This window comes from Petaurus breviceps, unplaced genomic scaffold (genome assembly GCF_028583685.1).
Source record: "Petaurus breviceps papuanus isolate PSGF00001 unplaced genomic scaffold, PetGlider_PUasm1.0 185, whole genome shotgun sequence".
Classification (NCBI taxonomy): Eukaryota; Metazoa; Chordata; class Mammalia; order Diprotodontia; family Petauridae; genus Petaurus; species Petaurus breviceps.
In genome coordinates, this window is record NW_027185797.1 from 32,491,379 (window position 1) to 32,504,676 (window position 13,298).

Below are 13,298 nucleotides of genomic sequence, written 5' to 3' on the forward strand. Positions count from 1 at the left end.
CTTCTGGTACCATGTTTGTCATTGGGACACTGTAAATAGATGTATTGTCTTTGTTGAGGTTTGACAGATGTGACACCCTTTTCAAGTTATGTAAAGAAATCAGTGCTAAAAAGTCTGGGTATTCCTTGGGTGCTTTGGGGGCCTGGGAAATGGATCTAATCTCGAACAGAACCCGCTTTGTGGGAAGGCGGACACAAGCAGTGACCCTTTTTTTCTTTTCTGCCTTAGCTCGCTCAGCTGCTGGCAGAACTGCATTCTCTCCCAGACCTGTTCCCAGTTCAGACACCGAGCCCAACTTACGTAAGTAGAAGTCTTGTTTTCTGCCCCCTATTAACAGAATCAGTTCTTGGCTTTTGAGGGGTGTCCAGAAGCAATCTGTCAGGGGCCCTTTTTCTCTCCATTCCAGAAAAAGAAAACAGTGAGGCGGGCTTTTTCAGAGGGACAGATAACTCGCCGCACCAACCCCACCCGCAGCGCTCGGCCTCCAGAGAAGTTTGCTGTGGAAAACTTTACAGTGTCCACAAACTTTGAAGAAGATCTATGTGCTTTCAGGAGACGGAAGAAAATGAGCGGGGTATGTTTCTTTCTTCCGTGGTGCTTATCCCTGACCTCAGTGGTTAGGTCTTTTATCTAAACTGAGCTGCGTGGAAAACAGAACGGACAGCCAAGAAGAAAGATGTGGAGTTTCCAAGACCTTTGATATCAACTAATTACTGGTGCACATTGCATTTGCCAGAGGTCCAAGGCTAGCTGTGCTTGAAATACAATTGAGTTGAGAGCTGAAAGGGCTCTTTTCCCCAGTGCTCTCATTTTATAGATTAGGAAACTGAGGCCTAGAGAAAGGCAATGGTTCACTAGAGGTTACACAGATTGCAAGAAGAAAAGTCAGGATTTGAGGAAGACAATTAGCTAGCATTTATATAGTGCTTTAAGGTTTTCAAAGATCTCTACATATGTTATATTATTTGATCCTTACGATAACCCATGAGGTAGGTAGGTGCTGTTATCTCCATCTTACAGACTAGGTTAAGATTTGTCTGTGTCACCCAGCTAGAAAACATCTGAGGCTAGATTTGAACTTGGCTTTTGCTAACCCCAGGCCCAGTGTTCTGTGCCACGTGGCTGCCTCAGAGGAAAAGTCCTCTGACTCCCAGTGCCCCCTTGCTCTGGTTCTGACACCTGGGTGAACTGGTAGACGATTTAAGCTTTGCAGGTTTGTTTTCTATCTCTTTCTGACCATCAGTATATAGATAGAAGCTGCAGAATACAACTGGGGTAGGTTGTGTTTTTAAAGCCCTTGCCTGCTTCTCTGTTAGAGAGATCTGATGTGTCCGATTGTTTTCTAGGGTAAATGCCGTGTATATAGAAAACGGCGTCTGTCTTCTTTCCGGCGAGTGGATGAAATCACTGAAGATGACTTAGAAAATATCGCTATAACTGTTAGAGATAAAATCTATGACAAAGTTCTGGTAAGGACTTCATTATCCAAAAATAATATTTAATATGAGATTCTTCCCATATTTGCCATGCAGGGGAATTGGTATTTGGAATCCTCTTTTGCAAGTTAACTTGCATCAGGGTCCAGAGAGAGGGGATGAAACTGGGGGATAAATCATCCCAACTCACAATAAGATAACTTTTTAGAGGAAGAGAAATGGGTCCTGTATTGCTGCAGTCTGGATAGGTTTTCTACTTTGGGGACTTGTGTTTTGGGCTTCTTTACTCAATGTGTTAGGCACTGTGTTTGGTGCCAGAGATATAAAAGAGAAATACAAGTTAGTTCCTGCCCTCAGGCAACATACCTGCCTATTTGGTGGAAAAACATGTACACAAATAAAAAAATGTATGCAAAGATTTTAGTGGAAGGCATGAACAGTTTGCAAGAGGATGGGGTGCCATCTGAGAAGACCTGATACATAGGTGGCATTTGAGCTAAGATGTAAAAGGGGCTTGAGGAAAAGCAGCCCTGCAGGACAGTAACAGGGAGTGAGCTCAGCATTCTTGGGATGATAGATTTAGAGCTGGAAGGGGCCTCTGGGGCCATCTAGTTCACTCTTCCCTAATAGAAGTGAATTGTCTTGCCTTCGTTAAGTACCCAAGGCAGATGTGGAATCTTGTGAATTTAGGGCCAGTGCCTTTTCTAGACTGCCTTCCTTGTTGGCTCACTTCATCTACAAACATGAAAGATGATTTCAGTCGATCATTAGATATTAAGTACATACATCGTACTAAGTTCTGAGGATACAAAAGGAGGCAAAAGACAATGTCTGCCAGGTTTTATTTAAGGGGGAAGAATGAGCTCATTCATGTATGAGAGACACCTAGTGGATGCTAGCCAGGTTCAGTTGCTAGGTTCTTGATGAGAGGCAGTGGTGGCAGGTAATAGATGTCATTGTACAAGCTATTTTGTCACACAGACACATTTTAAAGGTTTATGCCTCCATTACTGTCTTCCACTCTTTAGGGTAATACGTGCCATCAATGCCGACAGAAAACTATTGATACTAAGACAGTGTGTCGGAACCTGGACTGTGGGGGAGTGAGAGGGCAATTCTGTGGCCCGTGCCTCCGCAATCGTTATGGGGAAGATGTAAGATCAGCTCTCTTGGACCCGGTAGGAAATTATTTCTTTTTGTTTCTCTTATTATTGAAGAGAAATGTATAAATATAACATTACATAATAACATATATATCATACAACAGTAATAATATGAGAGGCATATAATAGTTAAAGTGTTGGAAATGGAGTCAGGAAAACCTGGGTTTGAATCTTGCCTCTAGCTCTCACTAGCTGTTTGACCCTGGATAATTCACTCAATCTGAGCCTCAATTTCCACATCTGTAATATGGATATATCATAACTCAACAGTGTTGTTTTGAAGATTAAATGTCTACAAAGCTCTTTGTAGAGTTTAAAGGGCTTTAAGAATATAGTGAGCTGTTAGAATGAGGAGGAAATCATCTTTTGAAAAGCTGTGGGCAGAGCTCCCAACCAGCCCTTCATTCATATTGTCAGATTTATGTTTCATGTCAGGAAGTAAGCTGTGATGCATCCTGAAAAAGGATGAACAGAATAGCTTGCAGAGCTTGACAGGGAAATGAATGAGTGGGGAAGGAGGCTGGACTCCTCATCATCCTCGAGCAAGAGAGAAGTTCATGGGGAGTAGAGGCTCTCCAGTGGCTTCCTTGGGATGTCAGGAGAGAAAGCAGGGGAAGGCTCCTAGACTGATGGATGGTCAGAGCCCTGTCCTTGGCAGGATGGGGACTGGGTGAAGGAAGCTTTGTAATAGCAGCAGAAGAGGCTACCCACTCACCAGGGGCCTTCCAATAACAGGAAGGATACTATCAGTGATTATTAATAATATTATATCATTTGATATTTATCAATAATAATAGCTGACACACACCAAGTACCCTAGTGGATAGAACATTGGACCGGGAGCTAGGAAGACCCAAGTTTATATCTGGCCCCAGACACTTGGTAGCTGTGTGACCCTGGCAAGTCACTAAACTGCTGTTGGCCTCAGTATTCTCATCTGCGAAATGGGAACAATGTGGCACCTGCCTCACAAGGTTGTACTGCTACTAATAAGTGGCATTTATATAGCTCTTTAATGCTTGCAAAGTGTCTTTTGAATATTATCTCATTTGATCTTCACAACCATCCTGGGAAGTGGCTATGATTATTCCCCTGGGAATCTGAGACCCAGAGATGGGAAGCTTCAGGTCAGGTCTCCCAGAAGGTAAGTGGCCGATTCAGGATTGGAACCGTCTCCTGACCCCATTAGTGACTGCAGGCTTTAGCCCTCTCCTTACAGCTAGCTCATTTGCCCCAAGGGGTGGCTCTTGGCCTGACCGCTGTGCCCATGCATCTCTTGGCATTCTTTCATCCCGGCCCTCTCGGCCATAAGCATACTGACCTGTGTCTAGACGCCAGCTCCAAGCTCTAGGACCCTGGGCCGGCTTCCTCATGTGTAAAATGGCGATAGTAATGCCCCTGGCATCCAGCTTGGCCCCAAATGACCACGTGGAACCCAAAAGTCGGTGATCGCCCCCCTCTCTCTCCCAGGACTGGATGTGCCCTCCCTGCCGCGGGATTTGCAACTGTAGTTACTGTCGGAGGCGTGATGGCCGCTGTGCAACCGGGATCCTCATCCACCTGGCAAAATTTTATGGCTACAGCAACGTGAAAGAATACCTAGAAAGGTGGGTTTGCCTTTCTGGCCTGGTTAAACTCGGAGGCGCAAAGCTTACATCCAGTCCTGGGAGAGAGAGGGGGGCTGTGTGTGTATGTGTGCGTGTGTGTGTTAGGCAGCCTGTCCCCAAGGCTTCCTGCATGGGTAAGGTCAAGACTGCCCTAAGATTTTTGGGACACTTTCCACATTCCTCTGAGGACCTCTGCAGGGAGAAAGGGGCCAGATGGTGACCTCTGAATAATGTTGGGGGTGTTTGTTTTATTGAGCACATCATTTCATAACGTGAGTGGGCACTTTCATTGCAGTAGCTTATTTATTTATGGCATGGGTACACTACAGACATAGTATATAGATTTATAGTTAACAGTATCTTTTTCCCATCTCTGTTTCTCAGCATACAGAAACAGCTGGTTGAAGACCACTAAGAGGCAGGAGAAAACATCCCGCCACCTGAACAGGGGTGCTTCCTGGGAAGACCCCCCCTTTCCCTGATTGGCGCTTCAGATGTGACCTATTCTTGGGATGGTTTATTTGTACAGGGAGCTCAGCAGTTTTGCACCTTCCTGTGTGCGATTTGTGATGGTTTAATCCATGTTCCTAAAAAAAGTTTCTCAGGAAAGCAGTTGTCTTTGTGAAGGGGTCTGTGCATTGTATGTACCCTACAGTAAGCACCTAGTACATGAAAAGCACAGTGAGAATAATGATCTAGGTATCTTTCAGGTTAAGTTTACAAGGGGAAAACTTGATGAGCCACTCCCGTCCCGGGGAGGAAATGCTCAGGTATCTATTGTGCCCCAAATAAACCCCCGACAAAGACGACTGCCTTGGGCCCGAGGTTAGCCAAGCATGTTTCCCTACAGCCTCGTGCCTTGGCCTGACGCCTTTGAGATGTAGAATCTGGGCTATTTTTTTCTTTCCCCTTTATTACAAAGTGCAATTACTTGTAAGAACTTGAAAATAGAGTTTTATTTTCATCAAAGATTGAGTCCTAGTTTGCTTGTAGAAAAACATGCCTGGCAGGTTCCCTCCCCCTTCCCAAATGAAAACTTTTATTTGATGCCATCCCACTTGGACGGGATGCTTTCAGACCTTGTGTTTTGATTGCATTGGTAAATTGTGTAAGGGATACCGTGCTTAATTTTTTGTTGCTGGCGTTGGAGACACTTTGTTTTAGCCACAGGAGAGGTATACCCTCAGGGGAACTGGAAGCAGGGAGAGCGTGGCCTGTGGCTTAGGGGTTCCTGCTTGGGTTTACTTACATGTCTCTTCCTTTTCCTGCCTTTTCCTTTTCTTGGGGTTGGGGGAAATGTCACATCCTCTGTAATTTCTGTGTGAGAGGTGAAAGTGAAGACCCTTGAACACCACCTTTGGGTGAATCTGAAAGGCCGAGTGATACAAGATGTAGATGATGGGGAGAAGGCCTGGGGTGGCTTTCAGCGAGCATCTCCCTTTTACACAGACAAGAGCAGGGCCACCCCAGCCAGCACCCACTTGGCTGTCTTCTCTTGGCTCTTTAGCCGGAAGGTCCACACATAGGTGGGCCCCCTGGCTTGAGTTTTGTACACGGGGCACTCGTAGGTGTGCTTTGTTTCCTGTCTGTCCACTGGAATGGCTTTGACAAAGATGACGGGCATCAGAGAGGTCAGCTCCTTGAGGCGGGCTTCTACAATGGTTCCAGCCTGGACGTCCCACCGAGCGCCTAGGGCAGAGAGCAGCTGTATGTGACTGCTGTATGGAATGTGTCTTGGGCCCACTGCAGATTACACAGTTGGATGCAATAAAAGTTACAGTTATGATCATTTTTTTGGCCCAGTGATTTCTTTGGGGTTAAGTGGGAGCACACCCGTCATGAAGTGGTAAGTGATTGGAATTAAGAGCGAGGGAGGGAAGGGTCTTCACTCTGGGTTTGCCAGCTGTGACCTTCCACAGTAACCTTGGGAGAGAGAAGGCCCCACTGGCTCCAAGAGGATGGAAAAGGAACTCTAGAGGTGAGAGCTCCGGTAGGGAGGGCGAGGGAAATCCCACGTTTGCACAGTCAGGATCTGAACCCGGAGCTCCTCACTCCAAGTCCTGTATTCCTGCTCGATGCTGGGGAGTTAACGAGGCTAAAATGAGGGGCTTCCTAGGCTTGCCTCAACATCCCGAGGCTAGGGAGGACCCAGAAAACTGAATCTGACTGCGTGTCTTAAGCCTAGGGAAGCTTCAGATCATTAATGAAATGCTGCACCCAGCCTCGTTTTATGCCAGGCGAAACTGAGGAAGCCAGTGACACCAAGGTCTCCTGATCTCAGAACCCTTTCTTGAGTGTTCATCTTGCCCAGCCTCCTGATTTACAGGTCAGGAAACTGAGGCACAAAGGGGTGCTCCCCAGAAATCTAACTTGGGTGTGTTACCGAGCTCCTTCGGGAGCCAGGATTCCAACCTGCTGCTTCTGAGATGGGCTGCCACCTTTGGTCACGTTGCTGTGAATGAGCATGTCCACCAGGGGGTGGCCTTAGGCAGGAGAAGAGCTGTCAGTACCTGTGCTTTTGGAGCACCCATAGAAGAGTGATGCCCCATGACCCAGCATAAACTCCCTGGAGTTTGGGGTCTCCTTGGGCACATTTAGGTGCAAAGCCCCAAGCTCTCCATTCCTTACCTACAAAAGGAAGGGGCTGCAGGAGACCTCCAGAGAACTAGGCCTGGGACTTGGCGTGAGACCTGAATTAAAATCCCACCCCAGACTACCATGTGCCCTCAGTTTCCTCATCTGTGAAATGGGGATGGGGGAGTAGACTTACGGTCTCCGAGGCAGAATTTATAAACCTGTGATTCCTTCTGGCACAAAGATTCTTAACCTTAGGGACCTTCTCAGAACACAGGCTTGCATTTGAAACCTTACATTGGAATTGGTTAGTGTTTAATCAGACATGTTCATGGACCCCAGGTGAAGCAGCTTTCCTCTGGGTCAGAGATGGAAGGAAGTAGGTTTTCTGACCCCCACTGTATTTGAGACAGACATTTCAGGTTTTGTCCTGTGATTTCATTATTTCAGGAAATTCCTTCCCCTCTACAGGCACAGAACTGATGGCTTTTGTGTCACTGCCTAAATTTGAACCCAGGTCTCTCTAATTCAAAGGCTTCTCATAAAGGGACAGATGGAATAGTTTGTGCCAGTGCTTGGTTATGGACCCTAGGTGGGCTTCTGGCCAGGTGTGCAGCATTGCTGGTGAGCCATGTGTTACAGCAGAAAGGGTCCTAGACTTGGGGTCAAAAGATGTGTGTTCAAATCCAGGCATTGCCACCTAACTATCTTGGAGACTTGGAGCAAGTCATCTCCTTTCTATAGACTTCAGTTTGCCCATCTGTAAGATGGGAGGGTGGCCCCTGCTGTATAATACCTTCCATGAAGAGCCCGTGGAGGTACGCTCCTTCCCTCGGGGGGTGGCCGTAGTCTTCCTTGGTCTTCTTGGTCACGTCTACAGTCAGGCACATCTTATCCAGCGGCCACTCATTCTTCCGAGCCGTGCTCTGCATCACAGCTTCAGAGGGGAAAACAAATGGGGTCAGAAAAGTGCTTCTGGGCAGTGGCTCCCCTTGGTTCACAGGCGGGACCTCAGCATGGAAGCACCGTCTGGGCACCTTGGGAGGGAAGAGCTGGAAAGGTATGCTCCCCTCTGGTGTGGGACGTATACAGGGACACCCTAGTGCCAGGCTCAGAGCCCTGGCCCTACCTGTCAGGAAGGACTGTGGGTTAAAGAATCCAGAGAGCCATACCACAGCCGGCATGACCAGGTCTTGGGTCCAGGTGTCGAGCTCTCGGCACCTCAGGAGCAGGTCACTGAACCTGAGGGGAGAGAAGAGGAGAAAGCCCAGCGCATTCTTAGTAGGTTCCAGTTGGTTGTGGAGGGTTTTTGCAAATTCACAGGTGAATCTGGAAAGAGCATGAGATTCCTGCAACCTTCACCCTCAACTCCTGCAAACACTTAAGGGTTAACCTGGAGCTGAAGGTTAATCCACTGGGAAAAAAGACTGGTGGCTTCCTCCCGAGACTGTGCCCATAATTCTGGGAACCTGGGGTTGTATACGTTTCCCAAATTGGCTTCTCTCCCCCCAGCCTTGGAGAAAAAAAAAAACAGCTTGGACTCAGTTGGTCAGTCTGTCCTTCCAGAGAATAGGAATTTGAGAAGTTTGGGTGGTGAGGTTTTAGTTAAATAAAAAGACAAATCCACAAGTGAATTAGGATTAGAGAGGCTAATGACAAGACAGGCTGCTACTAGGAAAAAGCGTCCCCTCAGTGAATTGTGCTTCTGTTTACATTTGGGTTATTAAAGTTATCTTCTTTCTTTAAGTATGGCCTTATGCCTTGATTAATGCACCCTTGTCTGTAAGTGGTGGGTTTGACTCCCAGCAGGGGCTGTAGCAGTCCCATGAGATTTCCAAGGAGACTCACTTTTCCTTTTATTTTAATAATTGTTTAACTGGTAGCTTTGGTCAAAGTTCTCTGCTGAGGCTGTTAGCTTTCCTACAGCCCATCTCTGATGCCTCCTCTATGGGACCTTGGGCCGGTCAGCCTTTGGGTCTTGCCGTCCTTAACTGCAGAGTGAGCAGGTTGTTGGGAAAGCCTTCATCTTGCCAGGCCTCAGTTTTATCCTCTGTAAAACGAGAGGGGTGGGCTAGACTGCCACTGAGGAACCTTCAGACATTATCCCTGCAGTCCCAGGACCTGACCCTTTTTGTAGACTCCTTTCTGCATCTGTTTAAAAACACCTTATGAAGCAGAGGGTGTAGGTCCCCAAGGCCTTGGTGCAGTTTAATGCTTTAATAGCTTAGAAGAGAAAGAAACAAAACTGCCTTTTCCTGTAGAAGCTCTTAAGGCCTCAGTGGGACTCTGGGCTCCTTGGAGGGCAGCCTAAGTGGGCAGCACTGTTAGCACCCCAGGGGGCTGTTTGTGAGGCACCGAGCGTAGGGGCAGTCAGTAGATGGCCAGTTTTAACTCTGGGTATTTCCAAGGTTGCTCTCCCTAGTGGAAGAAGCCCTTTGAACCAGGCTCCCTGGGGAGGAGCAAGAGCTGGTAGCATTTGTGTGGGGCTTTGAGGTTGCAAAGCTGCCCGCTGTCGGGCCTCCTGGAGAGGGCATCGTCTCCTCCCCTTTGCCTAGAGGGGGAGGCTCGGGCTCTCTGGCCACCCTCCCCCAAGCGTCCACTCAACCCCAGCCGGGTTTGTGTCACTAAAGAGGCAGGCCAGGGTTCAGATCCACCTCTGAAGCCTGTTAGCTGGGAGCCCCTGCCTAGGAGGCTGTTTCCTCGTCAGAGTGGGGGATAAAATCCTCGGTGCCCTTCTCACCAGGTGGTTGTGAGGCCATCGAATGTGAAAGGGGAGGGACAGCAGTGGCCACTGAATCCAGCTCATGGCAAAAAGGAGGCCCCAGATGATGGAGTTTAAATTAAAGCAGTTTAAGTGTCGAGAATTAACATCGTGCTTAGAGAAGCCAGGACGGGTCACTAGGAAAAACATCCAGCATGGAAGGCTGTTGGTTTAACAGGCTGATCACCAGGGTTAGAGCTGGGATTTAGGGCCTTTGAGATTGAAGCCTCCCCCCTCACACACACGCCCGCCATTCCCCACCCCCCCGGCCAATTTTATAGCTGAAGAAACCCAGGGCAGGGCCCAAGATGTCACCACATTCATAGAAGGACACCTGGATAGATGGGCAATTGGAAGATCTGAGTTAAAATCTTCCCTCTGCCACTTAAGTACTTGGTGGCTTTGGGTAAGTCTCAACCTTTCGGGGCCCTGTTTCCTCATCTTATGAGGTGAGAGGGTTGGTCTAGGCTGGCCAGCAGGGGTTCAGAAGAGACCATCAGAATGCCCAAGGAAAGGCATCTCTTGCTTTTGTCAATCATTAAGAAAAGACTAAGGGAATATAAAGGGAAGCCATCATGGTCACCCAGCAGGTATCTGACCTGCTTCTTCCCAAATTTAAGCCACCACTGTTTGTTTTCTTTTAAAAAAATTTGTATAATCATTGATTATCTCTTTTTTCCTGCCCTTCCCCACCCCCCGTGAGAACTGAATTAAAAAATAAAAATAAAATAAAACAGCAAAGTCCCACAAGACAAACTCCCCCATTGGTCGTGTCCAGAAAGGGATGTTGTGGTTGGCATCTGAAGGGCATCACCTTTTTGGTGGAGAGATATCCTTTGTCCTCTGGGCTCACCCCCTTGGAATTCTGAATGGATGGGAAGGGGATGCAAAGCTGGGTGCATCTGGGCCGTGCAGGCGGACCCTGGGGCCACTCACCACTGGGCAAGGCCATAGGTGGACGGATAGGCCAGCCGGAGCCAGGCATTGGGCACGGTGTCATGATTCAGCGCAGTCTGCCAGGCTTCCATGTCGGGAGATAGCATGAGCTCACCCTGCGGTGGGGGAGAGAAGGGAGCAGCCTGGTGAGAGGGCCCTGGATGGCCAGGCCCATCCAAGACTTGGCCCTCTGCTTACCTTCAGGCTGAGGTCCAGCTGCTGCAGAGACCCACGGATCTCTCTCAGGAGAAGGTTCATCCGCTCACACTCTTGGAAACACACAAGGACGTAGGGGCTGCGCAGTGGGCTTTTATGCATGATCTCTGCCATGTCAAACTCTTCAGGAAGCTTCTCCAAGATGTCATCCAGAATAGTCTTAACCTTAAATCAGAAACAGCGAGTTCCTGAGCACACAGCTTGATCCTCCCCGGGATCAGGGCCTTGTGGGGGAGGGTAGTGAGTGCTGCCCAGCAGTCAGTGCTGGGTACTGAGGCAGGAGAGCCTGGATTCAAATTTTACTTGCTAGAAGGCTGGGAAGGGTCAAGAGTCATGATAGTGTGGAGCCCTGGAGACTTTGTCCAAGGGCTTGCTAAACTCTAATGCATTTCTGTTATCTCCTATGTAGTGATCTTTATCAGAAAATGGCGGGCCTGGCATGACTGGGTCTTGGGGAAGCTGGCTCACATTTGGGGATTCTGGAGTGGTTTTCTGTTTCCTTTTCTAGAAGGGACACATGCAAACCCTCACAGATAGTGAAGGCAGGAGTGAGATTTGTACCTTTTCCTCTGTGGACTGGGCCAGCTCTTCATTGATCAGAAGATTCCTGGGCTGCATCTCCAGCAGGACTCCAAAGAGGGTGTTTGAAGTCACAGTCAGGAAGCCAATTTCGGCGTTGGGATGGAGGCCGTACAATGCTGGGCTTTCAGGAGGAAGTGCTTCTTCTATGTACTGGTGGTAACCCATGTAGTCCAGGGTGAGCGGAGCTGGGAAACCTGGGGCCAGCAGGAGCTCACCTTCAAACTTCCGCCACAGGAAGAAGGGGTTATTCCAAATCTCAGGCAGCCTTTGCCCTTCCTCCTTCACTAATGTCCGGCTCTGATTCCTGACTGGAGCGGGTATGACACCAAGCTCACACCCCCTCTGCCTATCCAATCCAGGTAGCCCAGTAGGTAGCTAGCCAGACCTGGAGTTAGGAAGACCCGAATCTGAATCCTGCTCCTGACACTAGCCATATGACCCTGAGCAAGTCATTTAACCTGTTTATCTCAGTTTCCTCATCTGTAAAATGAGGATAATAATAGCTCCTCCCAGGGTTGTTGTAAGGATAAAATCAAATATTATTTGTAAAGTGCTTTGTAAATCTTAAAGCTAGAAATGCCAGTGACTATTGTTGTCATTAATTATTATTAACAGTAAGAATAACAAACATTTGCTAGGTCTGATTAATTCTACCTCTTGCACCTATCCCTATCTCTCCCTTCTTCAGTCTATCCTTCACCAGGGGCCAAAGCATTTTTCTAAAGTATAGGTGTGATCATGTCACTCTCTGGCTCATGAAACTTCTACAGCTCCCTCTTGATTCTAGGATAAGATAAAAAACCCCTCTGTGAATAATAATCATACTAGCATAGCAGCAAGATGAAAGGAACAGGGCTGGAAAGGACCTTCAAGATTCAAAATTTTAAAAATTTTGATTAAAAATTAAAATTTTAGTCCAATTCACTTAAATAACAACAAAACATTAGTAACATATTAATGTGGTGCTTTGTTTGCAAAATGCTCCACATGCATTACTTCACTTGACTCAAGTGTCATCGAGAACTGACGATGGTGATTTCTGTAGCATTTTAATGTTTGCGAGATGCATGCCAAATGTTACTCCTTTGGTCCTCACTACAGCCCCGGTGCTTTATTGTCCCCATTTTGGGGAAGCGACTTGCCCTGGGGTCACACAACCAGTGAGTGAGGCCAGATCTGCACTCAGCTCTCCCTGGATCGAGGTCCTTTGCTGCCTCTGAGAACCCAGTCCCCAGGCACAATGGCATCTGCCTGTTGTCAGTGCCTGGGCTTGACCAGCATGCTTCCAGCAATGTGTGAGGGACACAAGCTTCCCCCCTCCTCTGGGATTGTCTCCTGGTGGCTTACTGCATGGGAATGAAACTTCTAAAAACATTGGCTCGACCGTTCAGGTAAGAAGTGCTGTGTGGGCCCCCCCTCGCGCCCCGCATGCTGTGGCCATGAAGGCATCACTCCATCATTTCCTTTGTCATGCTGTGGCTTTTCTTTCCTGATCTATGATGAATGTGTATCAGAGATGAACAGCCTTGGGAGCTTTATTTAGCAGGTCAGAAGGCCAACAAAGGTCCCCTCAGCAGCAGAAATTAGCAGTAGCAGTGTCTAACAAATAACTAGCCTTGAGTGACCTCACCCTAATAGCGAACTGACCCTACAACAGAGACTTTGTGTCCTACAAGCTAGGCGGTGATTCAACCACTGGCTATCCCACACTCAGCAGTGATCCTTTGAGAGATTCCTTGAAAGCAAAAAAGGATTCCCCATAGAAGGAAGTACCACTCCCCCATGTTTTTTTGGGGGTTGTAGCAATCACTTAAGTTTGACTCTACTCTCTTGGGGCCATGTGGCTGAGTAGGGGGATGCTGTGTCCCTAGTTTAGGGGGATGGATGTTTTTAGAAAATTTTTAGAAAATACTCTTTGTAGGGGCAGCTAGGTAGCGCAGTGAACAGAACACTGGCCTTCGAATCAGGAGGACCTGAGTTCAAATCCAGCCTCAGACACTTAACACTTACTAGCTGTGTGACC

The 13,298-nt window shown here is 47.8% G+C and overlaps 2 protein-coding genes across 2 annotated transcripts in view; one reads left to right on the forward strand and one right to left on the reverse strand.

Annotated features, from left to right (window-relative positions):
• The window catches only part of CDCA7L (cell division cycle associated 7 like), a 28,094-nt gene extending 22,099 nt beyond the window's left edge, over positions 1–5,995 (forward strand). The window contains exons 5-10 of the mRNA XM_069088740.1: positions 229–300; positions 407–574; positions 1,347–1,469; positions 2,465–2,614; positions 4,070–4,206; positions 4,591–5,995. Of these exons, the coding sequence (XP_068944841.1) occupies positions 229–300; positions 407–574; positions 1,347–1,469; positions 2,465–2,614; positions 4,070–4,206; positions 4,591–4,621 (681 nt within the window). The 3' untranslated portion in view covers positions 4,622–5,995. The remainder of the gene's footprint in view (positions 1–228; positions 301–406; positions 575–1,346; positions 1,470–2,464; positions 2,615–4,069; positions 4,207–4,590) is intronic.
• DNAH11 (dynein axonemal heavy chain 11) overlaps positions 5,648–13,298 on the reverse strand; it is a 303,071-nt gene continuing 295,420 nt past the window's right edge. Inside the window, exons 77-82 of the mRNA XM_069088738.1 lie at positions 11,255–11,497; positions 10,676–10,858; positions 10,478–10,593; positions 7,910–8,022; positions 7,577–7,717; positions 5,648–5,895 (exon numbers count right to left, since the gene is read on the reverse strand). Coding sequence (XP_068944839.1) covers positions 5,648–5,895; positions 7,577–7,717; positions 7,910–8,022; positions 10,478–10,593; positions 10,676–10,858; positions 11,255–11,497 — 1,044 coding nt within the window. The remainder of the gene's footprint in view (positions 5,896–7,576; positions 7,718–7,909; positions 8,023–10,477; positions 10,594–10,675; positions 10,859–11,254; positions 11,498–13,298) is intronic.